This window comes from Plecotus auritus, assembly GCF_963455305.1.
Source record: "Plecotus auritus genome assembly, chromosome: 9".
NCBI classification, from domain to species: Eukaryota; Metazoa; Chordata; class Mammalia; order Chiroptera; family Vespertilionidae; genus Plecotus; species Plecotus auritus.
Genome location: NC_137783.1, coordinates 19,209,370 through 19,226,966, shown reverse-complemented (window position 1 = coordinate 19,226,966; position 17,597 = coordinate 19,209,370). Strand labels below are relative to the sequence as shown.

Sequence of the window (17,597 nt, the reverse complement as noted above, 5' to 3'; positions counted from 1 at the left end):
CTATTGGATGAGATTCAGTAGATCTGTGTGACATATTTAAAGCCTAATTCCAGCTTTCTTAGATGTCGCTTTGCAGTTTGCCTTTTCTGACCCATATTCTTGCTGGGGACTTGATTTGATGTTACCATATATCTGATAGTCCCTGTCTCCCTCTTCCCACCCCCCAATCACTAGCCATTTTCATTATACTATATCTTGTTTTGCTATAGGGCTGCTGAACAGATTTCTTAAGCAGCTTTTTGCAAGGTTAAAAGAATGCAGCCTAGTAACAAGTTTGTGTCATTTTAAATATATACCTTCTAGTAAATAAGGAGAAGTCTGGCAATCAATCCCTTTTAGTGTGTTATATGTTTCACCTGACAACTAAACCTTCTATTGATTAGCCATTACTTTGTTAGATAATCCTATGTCATTGAATCCATTGTAAAAAATTAAACTCTTTAAAATGTTTTACCCTAGCAGCAGTCTGAAAATTGAAAACTTGTTCAGAATTACAGCCTGCTTTCACAAAGGTAGTTTTCAGCAAGGCATCTTACTGGTTTACGCTCATGTGCCTTATATGCAATACAAAAACATATTAAAGTACTCCAGCGCAAAACCCTCTGCCTCTGGTTCAGCGGTGAAGCTACCTTTTCAAATGTTGCATGGGGACAGAACCTATCTTGCTTGTGGCTATTACACTCACTAGTTTAATTATAGCCTGGAGGGAGTCTTACAATAGTAAAATAGTGAGTGTAAAATATTGATTTTTTAGCCTTCTTATGCCAAAGTGATCTAAGGACTGTTTTACTTTACTAATCTATGTAACTTGGGAGCTAAACAAGGTCATATACCCATTTTACAGATGGAATGTCTAGAAAATAAAAACCCATATATATAGCCTTATTCTGGAAACTTCTAAAAACCTAGAATAGATTTCCTGAATCTATCTAATGTTCCCCTGAGTGTGGTATACTCATTTCTAAGGGGAAAAGGAATTTTATAGGAAAACAAATCAGTTTTCTACCTGCTGTTACTCCCACCCCCAAAATATAGCATAATATTTTTATTAATTAACTGGATAAACCTCTGGTATTATTCCCCTAATACGTTAACTGATTACTTTTATATTTTTATTGAAATAAAATTTTCATACAGTGAATTATATAAATATTAATTGCATAAGTCAATTAATTTTTGATAAGTCTATCCACCATGTAACCACTACTCCAATCAGGCTATAGAACACTTTCATTACCCAGGAAAGTTTCCTTGGTCTCTTTCCCAGACAACTTCCCCAAACCCAATGAATCAAATATGATCAGCTCACTGCCATAGACTAGTTTTGCCTTTTCTAGAATTTCATGTAATAATAACATACTTTTTTGGGGTCTGGTTTACTAATTATATATGTGATTCATCTTTGTTGCTGTGTATAGCAGTAATTTATTCTCTTGTTATATAGTATTTCCATTAAATAAGTATAGTACAGTTTATTTTTTATTCTTTTGATGGACAATTTCCATTTTTATAAATGAAGTTGCTATGAATGTTCTTATAAAGCCTTTTCAGTGAGCATGTGTTGAATAATTTTTATGTGCTTATTGGCTATTCACATATTTTCTTTTGTGATGTATCTTAAGTTGTTTGCCATTTGAACAAATTGGTTTGTCTGTCTGATTGAGTTGCAGAACTAAACTGTATCGAGTGCTAGATGTGTTCTGAATATTTTCTCACAGTCTGTGTCTTGCCTGTTTATTCATGGTGTTTTTTTGATAAGTTTCTAATTTTTTAATGAAGTCCATCTACCAATTCTTACCCTCTGACTGAATATATTCTTCTAGAAGCTTTGTAAGTTTTAGCTTTTACCTTTAAGTCTATGGTCCATCTCAAATTAATTTTGATGTACTTTGTGAAGTAAATTTGGGATTCATTATTTTCCCCATGCTTTCTACTTTTTATTTTTGCAATAACTTCATTTTGCTTGTAATAACAAAGATGAAAACATCCCCATGCTTTTTTACCCAGTTGTTTTGGCACCGTTGTTGAAAAGCCTGTGTACTTGTCTATAGACATATTATTTCTGAACCTCCTAGAAAAGAGGCTGCTGTTGGATACAGAGCAAAGGGTGACAGCCACTGAGGCTCTGACCTACTCCTACTTCAAGTCCCTGGGTAATATTGAGGATGAATTCAGGTTCCTTTATTTTTGTTTTATTAAATCCTCACCCAAAGATGTGCTCATTGATTTGAGGGGTAGGGGGAAGATGGAAGGAAGGAAGGGAGGGAGGGAGGGGAGGGGGGGGAAGAGAGAGAGAGAGAGAGAGAGAGATGTTGAGAAGGAAACATCCAAGTAGAGATCGAACCTTGACTGGAATTGAACCTGCAACCCTCTAGTTCCATGGTCGGCAAACTGCATCTCGCGAGCCACATGCGGCTCTTTGGCCCCTTGAGTGTGGCTCTTCCACAAAATACCACGGCCTGGGCGAGTCTATTTTGAAGAAGTGGCGTTAGAAGAAGTTTAAGTTTAAAAAATTTGGCTCTCAAAAGAAATTTCAATCGTTGTACTATTGATATTTGCTGTTGACTAATGAGTTTGCCGACCACTGCTCTAGTTCATGAGATGACTTTCCAACCAGCTGAGCCACACCGCCAGGGCAGGATCCTCTGTTCCTCTGTTTTTAGAGGTGCCTGCTCTTATAGCAAATAGAGTCAGCCCTCCATATTCACAGGTTCCGCATCTGTGGATTCATCCAATGGCAGATCAAAAATATTTGGGGGGAAAAGTTACCTTGTTGCTGACAGGTGCTATGTAGAGTGAGGCCTGCAGTGGTTGTGACTGTATAACACTGTCTTGACTATTTTAGCTTCAATGTGTCTTAAAATTGGGTAGTGTGAGTCTTCCATATTTTTTATTATTTTGGCTATTCTAGATACTTTGCATTTATATTTAAATTTTAGAATCAACTTAGCAAAAGTTTTTCAATGCCATTGTAAATATTTTTCATTCTGCTTGTTGCTTATAGATACAGTTGACTTTTGACTGTCGACCTTGTCTCCTGTTATGTAAATGAAGACAATTTCATTTCTTTTCCAACTTATAGGTATTTTATTTCTTTTTCTTGCTTTATTTGAATGTTGAACAGGTGTGGTAAGAGGACATCTTTGCCTTGTTCCCACTCTTAGACATTGACTCTGATGTTAGTTGAATTTTTTTTAGATTCTTTAATGGGATTGAGTTTCCTTTTGAGTAAAAGTTCCCTTTTATTTCTACCTTGCTGTGGTTTTATTAAAATTATGAATGAATGTTTAATTTTGTCAAGTGCTTTCCCCCCTTTTATTCTGTTAATATGGTGAATTACATTAATTGACTTCAATAAGAATTTTTGTGTCTGTGTTCATGAGAAGTACATAGCTTTCTTTTGGGGGGCGGGGGGGAGGTTCAGATTTTGGTGTCAGAGTTGAATTGGGAAGTCTTCCCTTCCTCCTCCATTTTCTAAAAGTATTTGTGTATGATCTTGGTGTTATTTCTTTCTTAATGTTTGATAGAATTCGCCAGTGAAACCATTTAGGCCAGTAGTTTTGTGTGTTTTCTTGTGGTGGAAAAAATTTAAATATTTCAAAATTTGTGTGGAATGACTTTTAATAACAATTTCAATTTTTAGAATAGATTTAGTGCTATTAAAATTTTCTGTTATGTCAGTTTGGATAATTTGTGTATTTTAAGAAATGTATAACACTTTGCAATCTGTTAATATCTTTTATTTTAATACTCAGATTATTCCATGCTTTGATGCTTCTTCCCTGACATATCTCCATTGTTCCTTGAATATTTCCAGATTCATCTTGTATTTTCGCTGTTCAATCCTGGATTCAGCCATTGCTTGGGGGAGCACTATGTTTCTTTTTAGTGAGAAGCCAAGATTGAAACATTAACTTTATTTTACACATCTTATCTAATAAAAGGGCAATATGCAAATTAACCATCACTCTGTCACAAAGATGACGGTGCCCATAGCCACAAGGTGGTGGTGCCCAGTCCTCGCAGCCCCGCTGGAGTCCCCTAGTCCCGGGGCGGCAGAAGGGGGTTGGGCAGCCACTGAGAGTGGGCAGCATAAGCGTCCTGGCGGAATGCTTGCTTCATCACCGCGGCAACGAGGCAAGCATTCTGCTCCCGGCCGCGGATGGGCCTCTGGGCAGTAGGCACAGAGCGGCCAGGCCCCGCAGAGAGCTACTGGTGCACGGATTCGTGCGCAGGGCTACTAGTATATTTATATTTTTTAAAACCATGAGTTCACGTTAATGCCTCTAATTCTAATCTAACACCATAGTTTATTCTAGATTTCTTCCTTTTCATATTTGTAATTATTTTTTCTAATAGTAAGAAACCTGAGCTCTAGCCGGTTTGGCGAAGTGGATAGAGCATCGGCCTGCAGACTGAATGGTCCCAGGTTCGATTCCAGTCAAGGGCACATGCCCGGGTTTCGGGCTCGATCCCAGTAGAGGGTGTGCAGGAGGCAGCCGATCAATGATTCTCTCTCATCATTGATATTTCTCTCTCTCTCTTCCTCTTCCTTCCTCTCTGAAATCTATAAAAAAGAAACCTGGTTTGAGATTTCTTTCCTTTCAGCACTTTAAAAATGTTGTTCCTTATCTTCTAGCCCCCCTTGTTTATGGTGAAAAGTCTGCCACTATTTATATGCTTTCATGTATGCAGAATCCCCTTTTTCCTTTGGCTGCTTCAAGATTTTGTCTTTGTGGTTGTCAGCAGTTTTTACTGTGTTGGATCTAAGTTATATTTTCTTTGTTTTTAATCTCTGAGGTTTGCTGATCTTAGATCAATAAGCCAATGGTGTTCACCAAATTAGAGAAATATTTGGTCACTATTTTTATAATTTTTTATGCCCCCTTCTCACCTTTCTTCTGGGTCTCCAAGTGAATATATGTTGTTAGATCATTGAAAATTGCCCAATAGATGACTGAGATTCTGTTTATTGTCTTTTTCTTTTTCTCTCCCTGTTGTTCAGTTTAGATCATTTCAATTGATCAGTCTTTAATTTCATAGACCTTTTTTTTCTGCCATCTCCAGTCTGCTTTTAAACTCATCCAGTAAATTTTTAATTTTAGATAATGTACTTTTCAATTATAGAATTTTTATTTGGTTCATTTCAGGTTTTAATTTTTCTGGTGAAAATTTTCATCTCAAAATTTCCATTGTAATCATATTTCTCATTTAAGTTGTTGAACGTATTTATTATAGCTTCTGTAGAGCCTTTATGTACTGATTTCTACAACTAGGTCCTCTCATGGTCATATTCTGTTTGTTCCTTTTTCTCTTGACTGTGGGTCTCATTTATCTGCTTCTCATATATAAAAGTTTTTTTTATTATATAATGGGCATTATAAATGGTACATAGCAGAGACTATGGATTCTTTTATCTCCCTCTGATTAACTTTCTGGCTGGTAATTGCAACTTCATAGAGTCTGATTTTTGTGTCCATTAGGGACAGATGTGTGTGTTTTTTTGTTTTTGTTTTTGTTTTGTTTTTTGCTATAAATACATGTGTTTGGTGAGTGAGGGTGACAGAGGGCAGAGAGGGGGCTGTACACAGCTGGTATAGGCTTAGAGGCGGAACACCACAGAGACAGACAGTCCGCCAGCGGGGCAGGCGGGCAGCATCCTGGGGCCTGTAACACTTGGTTATTGGGGTGCCGGCAGGGGTCCTGTCCAGGGCCACCTGGCCCGAGGTCCAGGGCAGTGTCGGCAGCAGCATCTGGACTCAGCTCACATCATTCAGAGCCTTGCGGGCAAACTCCGGCAGGACGAAGGCCGCCCGGTGCACGTCAGAGTTGTAGTATCTCAGCTGCATCTGTTCCACCTGCTTCTGCGTCAGCGGCTGCACCGGCTCCTGGAAGTTGGTGCTCGGGTTCTTGCTGCACAGCATGAAGCCGATCTGGCCGCTGGGGTAGGTGGGGATGGTTCAGTAGGTGTAGCGCACCACGGGGAAGAGCGACCTGCAGAAGTGCTGCATGTCCTTGATGAGGTCCAGGTGCAGCCACTGGCACTCGCCCTGGCAGCAGAGGATCCCGTCCTCCTTCAGGGCCGTCTTCATGAGCTGGGAATAGGACTCCTTGAAGAGGCTCTCGGCAGGGCCCATGGGGTCTGAGGAGTCGGTGATGATAACATCGAAGGCGTCCTGGTTCTGTTTCATGAACTCAAAGCCGTCGCCCACTTGGAGGGTCAGCTTTGAGCTAGAGTAGCCAATGGCCATGCTCGGCAGGAACTTCTTAGAGACTTGAATGACATCCTCGTCAATCTCGCACTGGACCACAGACTCCACCGAGGAATGCTTCACCACCTCCCGCAGGACACCCCCGTCCCCACCCCCGATGATCAGCACCTTGCGTGAGTTGGGGTGGCTGCAGAGCGGCAGGTTGGCTATCATCTCCTGGTAGGAGAACTCGTCCCGCTCCGTGCACTGGATGACCCCGTCCAATACCAGCACGTTGCCGTAGCTCTTACTGCGGAAGACGAGGATATCCTGGTACCGCGAGAGCTGATGGTGGAGCAGCTGCTCCACCTGCAGGGACAGGGCCTGCCCGGCCACAGGCTGCACGTCTCGCGGAACCAGCCCTCGCGGATGGCAGTGGGGCCGGAGGCGGCGGGGCCATCAGGGCCGGGCTCCATGGCGGGCGCGCTGGCGGGCGGCGCGGGTCGCGGACCCGGGACTGCAGGCCGCGCGGAGCCGCAGCACAACGGGACCAGCTCCGCCCCGGGATAGATGTGTTTTGATTTTGCCCTTAGTCCTAAAGAAGATCTCTTAGTCCTAAGATTTATTCTTTAGTCTCAATGTGGGGGTTTTCTGAGTTTTCAGTGGAAAGTTTGAGGTGCTCATTAAGCCTCTCTAACTGAGTAGGAATCAAATTATAAACTCTGTCTCCCCTCATGGGCAGCAGCTAGAATCTCTGCTCAGATCTTTTAGTCTTCCAGCTGTTACTTTCCATTGGAATGCTTGGAGTCTCCCACTCATGTATGTAGCTTGGGGTTAGCCATGGATTTGAGGGGAACTTGTATGCATGTTTTGATGCTGCTCCCCTATCCATGGATCTTTCTATTTTCTATGATTTCTCTTCTCATTTTCCAGCCACTATGGAACTCTACCCTCTGACATCTCAAGCCAATAGACTGTTGAATTTTCTAGTTGAATTTGTCTCCCTGCACCAAGTGGACTCATGAGTAGTAGTACCCTTAGGGAAAAGCACATAAACATGGATCTCACCAGAGTGGTACTCTCTTTCAAGGTCAGTCCACTCCTCCCCCCAGTTTCTGCCTACTTTAGGTCAACCTCCTGCCTTTAATGTAGTTATTTTAAAATATTTTTCTGTGGTTTATAATTATTATATCAAGAGGGTTAATTTAAACAAAACATTTCTACCATTGTTGGAACCAGAATTTTTTGGCTTAAAGTTTTATTTTATTCAGTATATACCAATTATTGCATAAATGTCTTTTTAAAACACAGTTTAGTTTTTAAAAATTACATGTTGTCTGTATAGGAATAGTAAATGTTTGTGGTATTAATAGTTGCAAAAGAAGTACTGAACCCTGATCCCAAAATACAAATGTACCAGAGTTCCTATACACTAATGTCAAATGATCCAGTTGATTCTTTTAAAATATGTTTAGAAATAATTTCAAATTAAATAATTTAAGAATACAACAGTTAAGTAGATACCTTTTTAAAAATTTAACTTGTTTAACTGGAAACCAATTTTATAATATTTTTTCTGTTTTTTATATTTTATTTTTGTCTACCTATTCCCTTTCCAAAGAATGATAATTGACCAAAAATGAATTATTTAAAACTAGTGGCCCTGTGCATGAATCCGTACCTCGCTGCCACTTGCCTCAGCTGGCTGCCCTGCCCACCGCCGCTGTAGCTCTCCGCTGCATGTAGCTCGCTGCCCCACCCTCCAGTAGCTCTCCACTGCTTGTAGCTCGCTGCCCAGCCCTCCGGTAGCTCTTCCCCACTTGTAACTTGCTGCCCCGCCCTCCTGGTGATAGGTCGTTACACGTCATGGCGTAACAACCATTTGCATATTACCTCTTTATTATATAGGATACCTATGCCACCATTGCTGATATAAATAAATGAATAAATATGTAAGTAAATTGGCAAAGAAGTCATAGGTATTCCTTACAGAAAAATTCCAGTTAATAAATGTAGAAGGAAAGGGAGAGATTTAAAAATTACCAATAGAACACCACAGTAAAAATCACCATAGGTGCAAGATCTAGCAATGGATGCTAAAATTAGTGAGCAAAGCTGAAGCAGAAAATAATATTTGCATAGTCTCAAAGTATTTCCCCCAATATTTAGTAATTTCTGAAGGAAGAAAAAAATAAGCTTACAATTGGGAATCTTGGCAGACACAATCTTAGGCAAGTGATCAAGGCTAACATCATTAGAAATATTCATCAACATATCTCCTGACTTGATACATTGAGACAGGCACATCACCTCTGTGCTTTCCTTCCTAATAATGTATAACCTCAATCTGATCATGAGACCTTAACTGAGGGATGTTCCATAGATTAATTAATCAGTACTCTTTAGATGTGACAGAGTCATGAAAGATGAGAAATTGTAACCGATTAGAGGAGGTTAAGGAAATACAACAACTGAATGCAATGTGGAATCTTGGGTTGGACTCCAAACAGAAAAGGAGCATTAGTGGGAAAAGTAGGAAAACTCAAGTTTTTTATATTGTACCTCATTAATTCCTTAGTTTTGATAAATATTCTGTAGTTATGTAAGACATTCACATAAGAAATCAATCTCCAGATTTTTCTCTTTAATTTCAACACACACATTTATACCAGTAGTTCTGAGTGTTCCTAGACTAGAAGCATTAACATCAACTGGGAACTTGTTAATAATGCAAATTTTCAGAAGCTCTGGGGATGGGGCCAAGTAATCTGTGCTTTAACAATCATCACCAGATTATTCGGATGCATGCTAAAATTTGAGGACCGTGATTTGTGCCATCAGTGACAAAATAAAAAAAAGGGGGGGAAATATTTTTATTAATATATTGGCCAGTTGTTAATAATGTTTGCTTACTATAAAGTACAACCAGTTTTCTTTTTAATTGTGGTAAAATACATGTAGCATAACATTTACCATGTTAGTCATTTTAAAATGTTCATTCAGTTCAGTGGAATTAAATACATTCACATTGTGTGTAACCATCACCACCACCCATCACCATAACTCTTTTCACCTTGTAATATTGAAACTCTGTACCTGTTAAACAATAAGTCCCCATTTCCCTCTTCTCCCACGTCCTGGCAACCACTATTCTACTTCTGTCTCTTATGATTTTGACTACTCTAAATCTCTAAGTGGAACTATATAGTATTTATATTTTTGTAATGGACTTGTTTCACTCGGCATAATGTCCTCAAGATTCATCCATGTTATATAGTACTAGAGGCCCGGTACACGAATTCATGTATGGGTGGGGTCCCTCTGGGTGGCCTGCAGGGATCTGGCCGAAACCCGCAGTTTCACCTGCAGCTCCTACCTGCCCTCCTGCTCATCCCAGCCCCACTGTGCCTGCTGTGGGCTTGCGCCCAATCAGTCCTGATCGGGAGAGGCTGGCGGCAGCGCTCACCAGCCATCTTCCCCCTGGTGGTCAGTGCACGTCATAGTGAGCGGTTGAGCAGCCTTAGCATATCATTAGCATATTACGCTTTGATTGGTTGTTCGGTTGTTCTGCCATTCGGTCTATTTGCATATAACCCTTTTATTATATAGGATGTGTCATAATTTCCCTTCCTTTTTAAGGCTTAATAGTATTTCATTGGGTATATATACCACATTTTCGTTATCCCTTAATGCAGGCGTCCTCAAACTACGGCCCGCGGGCCACATGCGGCCCGCCGAGGACATTTATCCGGCCTGCTGGGTGCCGCTGCCTGTCCTGCTTAGCAGCCGACTTGTCCCAGGCCCGCAGTGCACATAGGAATTTGTTCATAGTTTTTTTTTTTAAACTATAGTCCGGCCCTCCAACGGTCTGAGGGACAGTGAACTGGCCCCCTGTTTAAAAAGTTTGAGGACCCCTGCCTTAATGGTTAAGGTGTAACCTATCAATGTTCAATGGGGCTGCTTCCACATTTTAGCTATTGTGAATAATCCTGTTGTGAGCACTACATACAGATACAGTATACTAGTATCTTCAGGATTATTTTAATTCTTTGGGGTATATACCCAAAAGTGGTATTTTTGGATCATATGGTAATTCTATTTTTAATTGTTTAACACCATACTGTTTTCCACAGTGGCTGTACCATTTTACATTTCCATTAACAGTGAGTGCATAATGGTTCCAATTTCTCCACATCCTTGCCCACTCTTGTTTTCTGTGGGTTTTTGTTTTGGTTGTTGTTGTTTTACTAATATTTATCCTAATGGGTGTGAAGTGGTATCTTATTATAGTTTTGCTTTGCATTGCCATAATTATTAGTGATGTTGACCATCTATCTTTTCATGTGCTTGTTGGCCATTTGTATATCTTCTTTGGAGAAATATCTATTCACAAGTCCTTTGCCCATTTTTCAATAACTAACACCCTTACCTTCCATACATATAGTGAACCACTGCTGCTCACATACTTGTTTTTGGGGACATCAATGGCTCTCCTGGGTCCCCTGTCTTCCTTGTCCCTCAGTACTCATAAATCTGGAATTTACATATAGGATCTATTTGTGTATTGATTTTGAGAAATAGGGCAGAATTTAAAAACTGTATATGATAATATTTTAATATTTAAACCTGTTTCAAAAAAACCCACACCTCTCTTTACAGACTTATAACAGCTGTGCCAGACTCTGCTTAAACCAAGAAACAGTATGTCTAGCAAGCACTGCTATGAAGACTGAAAATTGTGTGGCCAAAGTAAGTAATATCACTCAATATATATTATACTACTTCATAACAATGCATTATCTATAGAGGTCTTCACTCATTATTGCTATAAAGCTTATTACAGGATTTTACTAGTATATTTTAAAAAGAATATAGCAAGCATCATTTTATCCAAATTAGATTACAAGTTGGAATCTCCAGCTCTTTAATTGCAACAGAATTTTTTGATTATGTATTCTGGTCACACTTGAGTCTAAATCATATTTGTTGCTTAACACTAGCTATGGATTGTAACAAAAAGTAAAGTTTTATGTAAGAAAATATACAAATTATTTTTATGTTTGTTCATGGCTTCTAAGTGTAATTAAGAATAATGTACACCATTGCAAGGATTGTGAAATATGCTATAGAAAATCCAATTATTATATCATTATTGTTATTTATTAAGTGGCTTAATGGTAGAAATATTCCTTTTGGTGATCTTGATCTGCATGGACAAGTATTTTAAATCATGCATATGAGCTACCTCTTATGTATAAATGTGTGCCATATCTGTAGACTAGATACAAAAAAATAATCTTACATATTAGAGATTTTACAATCTAATAATCATATAACTATGACTCAAATTTTCTAAGTATCTTTAATTATAAGGAGCTTTGACCTAAATTTAGATATCTTCCATTTTGATTATTCCAAGAATAAGTAAAATTCCAGTATGGGCTTTGTTTCTAGACTTTTACTTTGCATATCTGCAAACTTACTGCCTTCAATAACTGTTTTGTCACTGTTACAACATTCCCAATTTTAACTACTTTAAGTTTAATCTATTGTATTATATAATTAGGCTCTTAATTACTTACTGTTATTATTAGAGCTAGGGCTGGTATCATCCTTTGCTACAAAAATCAAATGACAGCAATATTTTTTATTATTTTTATTTTATTTCTTAAAACATGCAGTATTTTGTCAACTGAAAATATATAATAGAAAATATAATCAATGGAAATGATCCATATAAGAAATGTCAGAATTTATTTAAAACTATAGTTAAAAAAGATAGTCATTTAAGTGTCTCTTAAACTAGAATGTCTTAATGACTTACTGTAAAATATGAATATTATAAATTATATTTATATATTTCATGTTTTAGTCACTTAGTAACAGCCAGCAAGTGCTAATTGACCCTATTTTATACCTAGCATTTGTACATTGAGATGGGGGACCAATTATTTGGGCCTTTAAAAATAATCTATCTCCTTTTTGTCCACACTGCTCTCAGTTTTATCACAAGTGGGTAACTTCTGGCTAACCAAGGTAAAATCTTAACATGAGCACCGATCCAAGGACAAGGTGACAATTTTAATGAGTTTCATTGAGAGCTGGCCAAGAGAACATCTGTCCTTTTTGTTTTCTCCATACTTTGTAAACCAGGATCTCTAAAACTATGTAGTTATTTTGTTGTGGGTCTGTATGATGTGGTGTATGTGTTTTTTCTCTCCCACTCTCTACTTAAGTGGTGCATGGCTAGAAATCTTCTGGCATCTGGCACAATGACATAATTTCTTCTATGCTCTTGGGTGAGGAATTAAGTTTGCTCATTGCTGCTCATCAGTCTGTTTCCTTTGCTCCCAGATGGTGACCCTCTCATCCCATTCTTGCTTATTTTAACGTTATTCTGACATCTATATCCTTTCATGGATTCCTTAAATACCCTAATTGAATAATGATTTTATCATTTTCTATTGGAACCCACCTAACTTTCTGGTTCATATATATATATTTCAGAGAGAGGAAGGGAGAGATAGAAACATCAGTGATGAGAGAGAATCATTGATTGGCTGCCTCCTGCACACCCCACACTGGAGATCGAGCCCACAACCTAGGCATGTGCCCTTGACCGGAATCGAACCCAGGACCTTTCAGTCCGCAGGCTGACGCTCTATCCACTGAGCCAAACCAGCTAAGGCTTATCATTCCTTTTATTGGCCCATGGGCTGTCTTCTGGTTCATTTCTTCAGAATTGAGCTAAATAAACTATTGATCAATGGCAAATAAAAACATGTAGCTGAATTCTATTCTTTTTGCAACAGCCTTCAGTGAGGTACCAACAACATGGGAATAGGGGAAGAATTTTCCCTTTTTCATTTACATGTTATAGTATATCATGATTCTGTACTATTCCTGCTGGCCTCATTTATTGCTTGACCTTTGAAAAATAATGACTTGGTACTATTTTTGTAGGTCTGCAAGCTTGTCCCTTTTCCTGTTCTTCACCTTTAGCCTTTAACTGAACAGTTTCATCTGCTACACTTGATATAGCTGCATGGTTTTTAAGTTGGTACAAGTGTCTGTTGATTCAGATTGTACTCCAAAGTGGCCTTGAATGTCCAGCCATCTCCATGTGAGAGCAACTATAATACAGTGATACCAACCATTTTGGGCTCTAGTTCAAAGCATTCAATTCTGGTAGGAGTGACTTTGATTTAGGTGGAGATGGTAATTAAAATCTAAAACCTTACTATTGAAAACTGTTTATATGAGCTTTAGAGAAAACTTTACTACCAGTTATTCCCATAAAAATAGCAATGTTGTTATGTTCGGACCCCTTATAGTGCATTGTATATGACTCTTCATTGCTGGAAATACCTTACAATAAGTGTTTTACAATAAGTCTATGGAAAAAGACCCATTGGCCCTATTTAGAATACAAAATGCCCCCACAAATTTGTAAGACAAACTACAGTCACCCTAGGTTAATAATAATCTTCTGAATTTCTAACTTGAAGAATGATGCCTAAAAGAGATCTATAATAATAAAAGCGTAATATGCTAATTAGACCAGACGTCCTTCTGGACAACCTTCTGTACAAAGCCAGGGCTGCGAGAGAAACTCAGGTCCCAGGTGCCTGCCAGCAGCCACAGGGAAACCCGGGGCCCAGGTGCCAAAGGGAAGCCAGTGCCGGCAGCCGGGGGAAGGAAGGCCTACTCTTGCACAAATTTCGTGCATCGGGCCTCTAGTTTAAAAATAAAAATGGAGGAGGGGTCATTTTATCAGTATAACTTAATCCATGTAATATTTGGAGGCACTGAAATGTCTTATTTTCTTCCAAAGCCTTCTTAATAATTATAACCCTGTATTTTATGAGATTTGTGATTGGAACATGATGAGCTTTGTATTTATTGTACCTTTAAATGGACAGTCATTATTGACTGCCAATTTAGTGTTTAAAATCAATAATTACATTGTACCTAATTGTCAACCTTCATGATGCTTTTTAATTGATAAAGAAAACTAACTGGAAAAATGAAGAGCACTAATCCTTTGTTATCTTTTAATTGAACTTTTAAAAAATATTACTGAAAAGTTTGATTTCAGGTATTTCCCTAATTTACCCTTATACACACATACACAGTTAAAATTGAGTTGTTTGAACATATCTACCTAGATTTCTGTCCAGGTAGGAAGAAGTACTGCCTCTGTGTTTAGAAAATAAACCACTCCAGTAGTCCTTTGTAGATGTGTTCTGTATTATAGTTGTTGTTGTTTGTTGTTATTGTTTTTTCTTGAGACTAATAATCTGTTTGTAACTGACTGAGACAGAAAAATGTGATGTTCCTTTCCACTTACTCCAGATTTTGATAGAAGACTTGTTTTATTTATTTCCAAAATTATATCTGCAGGAAACAAGCTGTTTAAATTCAGATTATGCTGAAGCAAAATGGTCCTGGTATGAGAAGCAACGTGCTGTTTTACGAGCACAGAGTCCCTTTTCTCATAACTGATTGATAGTAAATATTTTCCTGAAGAATTATTGCCAACCATGAACAGTGCAACTGTTTCACTTTTTTTCCGTGCTACTTGCTGTACCAGCCATTGTCGGTAATTAAGATCTACAATTCACAATGCAGACGTTTGCACTTCCTCTGGGTCTGTGCTATTTATAAGGCATTTCAGCTGTTCAGAGTTTCTTTTGAGTTTTAAACTACGTGTTAACAGGTTTCTTTAATATACTGTTCTACAAGTAGTACATTAGATGGTCCATTCTTCACACAGGTTCCTCTGTTGGGTCTAACAATTAGTTTTTAGAGAATATATTTAAATGTAACCATATCATTGAGGCCAATGTGGTTGGAAAAACTCTGAAGTGTAATGTGTTACACATTTGGCTTATTCCTAAAGCAGGTATAAAGTTTAGAAGTAATATTTCTTATTCAAATGTTCTTATGAATTTAATTGAGTGTTAATGGTGTGGGTGGTTACAGAGAGGTTCTGAGAAATACTAGTAGAGTGACTTTTCCAAGTTCACTTTTGAAGTAATAACAGAATCAAGGGCCATTGTTACAAACAAGAGTTTGTGTGTTTGTCAGATTAAGGATACAAGTATACATAAACTTCTGGATGTGTGTGATACTTAGGAATACAAAGGGCACCAAAAGGGATCAGCAGATTGACTGCACATTTGTTGTGTAATCAGCTTTATGAACCCTTTAGGAATATGCCACTGGAGAGGAAAGTTTAAACAGGAATCATGGTCTATATTAAAATTGGTAAAATTCAAAATCACTTTCTACCATTTCAAGAGTGTTCGTTTTTTTTTTAAAGTCCAGACCCCAGTGAGAGTCTTCGTGAATTATGCCTGAGAGTCAGAGTATCTGCTTGCATAGTCTCCTTGCTACCTGCATTTATTGTTAAACATACAAGAGAAAGAAACAAGAAACTGAAAGTGGTTGACAAAATATGTTTAAAACTTTGTGCTGAGTGGAGATCAGTCTGACTGTTTTTAAGCCTGAAGTCAGCTTCATTGATTCTGCACGTTGGCCACCAGCATCTTTCAGCAGAGCAGATCTTCAGAGAAAGGCAGGACAGGGTTTCAGTGCTGATTTCCTGATGGCCCCTTGACTATAAGACAGAGCTTATAACAAAGCCTTTCCAAGGCAGTTTTATTTGCCAAAATCTAAAACTTTCTGTAGTTTTTTTTTTTTTCATTATAGTGTTTCTGTAAACTTTTTTCCTCCTTGAACTCTTTATGAACCTTTTTTTAAGATAGCAGCAGTGGTTCAACTATTGGGAACCACTGATATATCTGACTGAGATGCTTCAAGATGCTAGAACCTATTCACATTTCTTTCTAGCCAGGGAGCTAATAAGATTGAGTTTGTCTTTGTGGATTGATCTAGATTAGCATGAGATTAGCCCAGTCAGAGTTTTCCTCAGTGAAAAAGGGAAGGTTAGGAGAGAGAGGTGTGAAGGAAGAAAGTTCTTCCTCAAGAATTGACTGCAATATTGCCTGCTGATGCATGTCAGATCACCCACACGGAGAGATCACATGGCTTCTCCAAAAGTCAAACGATCAATTCGCCTCGTTTTGGCTCTGTACTTAATGCACAAACAGTGCGATCTGCAGGGCTGTAATTGCATTGTTAGGGCCAAGGAACAAGCCTGTGCCTTTTCAGCAGACAGCTGGCAGGGAGAGAGGCATGTTGTTAGGAAAGAGAGAGGCAAGGCAAATAAAATTACTGCTAACGCTCAGAGATCGGCAGGAGTCCTACTTGCCTAATCTTACCGGTGGGAGCAAGCGGCTGTTGTAATCCAATTATAGCAGCATAAGCAATTTGTTAGACACTCCGCATAATGTAACAATTTCCCAATAAACTCTGACTTGTAATAACGTCGGCAAGAGTCCGCATAAATCTGCCCGAATGGTGGGGGCTGGAGCGTTCGGCTGGGGGCTTGTAATTGGCGCCATCAGCACGTTTTGCAGAGTGCAGTATGGTGCAGTCTTTTAGTGCAGGAATTTTAAGGAGAAAGCATGGCACATGTTTCTTAGAAAAAAGAAAAGTGGCCATTAAAAGGGGAGCAGCAAGAAGGGCATACTCTTGCCTTCACATTACCTACGAATCTTAGTGTAGAAAGAAAACTGGAGGAAGCCATGTTTCCTTCTAATACTAAAGGAGGGGAGCGTGTGGATTAAATTCCTATATTTAAAAGGCATCTGTTTCTTTTATTTTACCCTCCTCCAGCCTTCCAAAATGCTGTTCAGGCAGCAGTTAGGTAACATTTTTACAAAATGTTCATAGCCAAGCAAGCCTTGAAATATGAAGTTTAAATCTATTTTCTTCTAGAGTTTAGCATTTTCTTTATAACAGGAAAATATAGTTTCTTTGTGCCCAAGACACATTTTTTAAAGATAATTATCTCATTGAATATCAAACCTTTCTGGAGAATTCTGTCTTCTGCTTTAAGAAATCGTCTCTTACTGAAGAGTTTTAAAACCCATCTTGTTCATTTAGCTGGCTTTACACACTGCTTATTTTCCACTTCTGAAATATATTGTGAATGTATATGATACTAGGATTAGTACTTTTTCTTGTTGAACACTACATTGTATGAGAATACAGTTTTTTGTTTAAAACCATACCTGTATGATTATCACAGAAATAATTTTGATTCCTAAGTTGTAAATTTTTGGGGGGGGTAAAAATATTTATTGTTGTGTGTAGAAAATAGAACTTCCATTATTAATTGATTGATTGGCATTTGTTGTCACAGAACAGAATTTCTTTATGAATTCTAGGATGTGGGGAGCAGGTTTTCATGCAACTGAGTGCATTAAATGTTATCTACTTTCTTATGCCAACCCAACTCTTCATTGTTGTTAATTTATGTCAGAACCAAGCTTTTGA

At 38.4% G+C, this 17,597-nt stretch overlaps 1 protein-coding gene and 1 pseudogene across 9 annotated transcripts in view; one reads left to right on the top strand and one right to left on the bottom strand.

Annotated features, from left to right (window-relative positions):
* The window catches only part of BTRC (beta-transducin repeat containing E3 ubiquitin protein ligase), a 249,341-nt gene that overhangs the window by 175,955 nt on the left and 55,789 nt on the right, over nucleotides 1-17,597 (top strand). For 7 of the 8 annotated variants that reach the window (XM_080642266.1, XM_080642265.1, XM_080642268.1 and 4 more), the window contains one exon: nucleotides 10,851-10,940. In XM_080642266.1, coding sequence (XP_080498392.1) covers nucleotides 10,851-10,940 — 90 coding nt within the window. Of the gene's footprint in view, nucleotides 1-7,124; nucleotides 7,282-10,850; nucleotides 10,941-17,597 lie in introns of those variants that run through there. The other variant, XM_080642270.1, reaches the window with a different exon arrangement.
* Nucleotides 5,533-6,667, bottom strand: LOC308234484 (spermidine synthase-like; annotated as a pseudogene). Its single transcript has one exon. The product of its transcript is annotated as a spermidine synthase-like (transcript).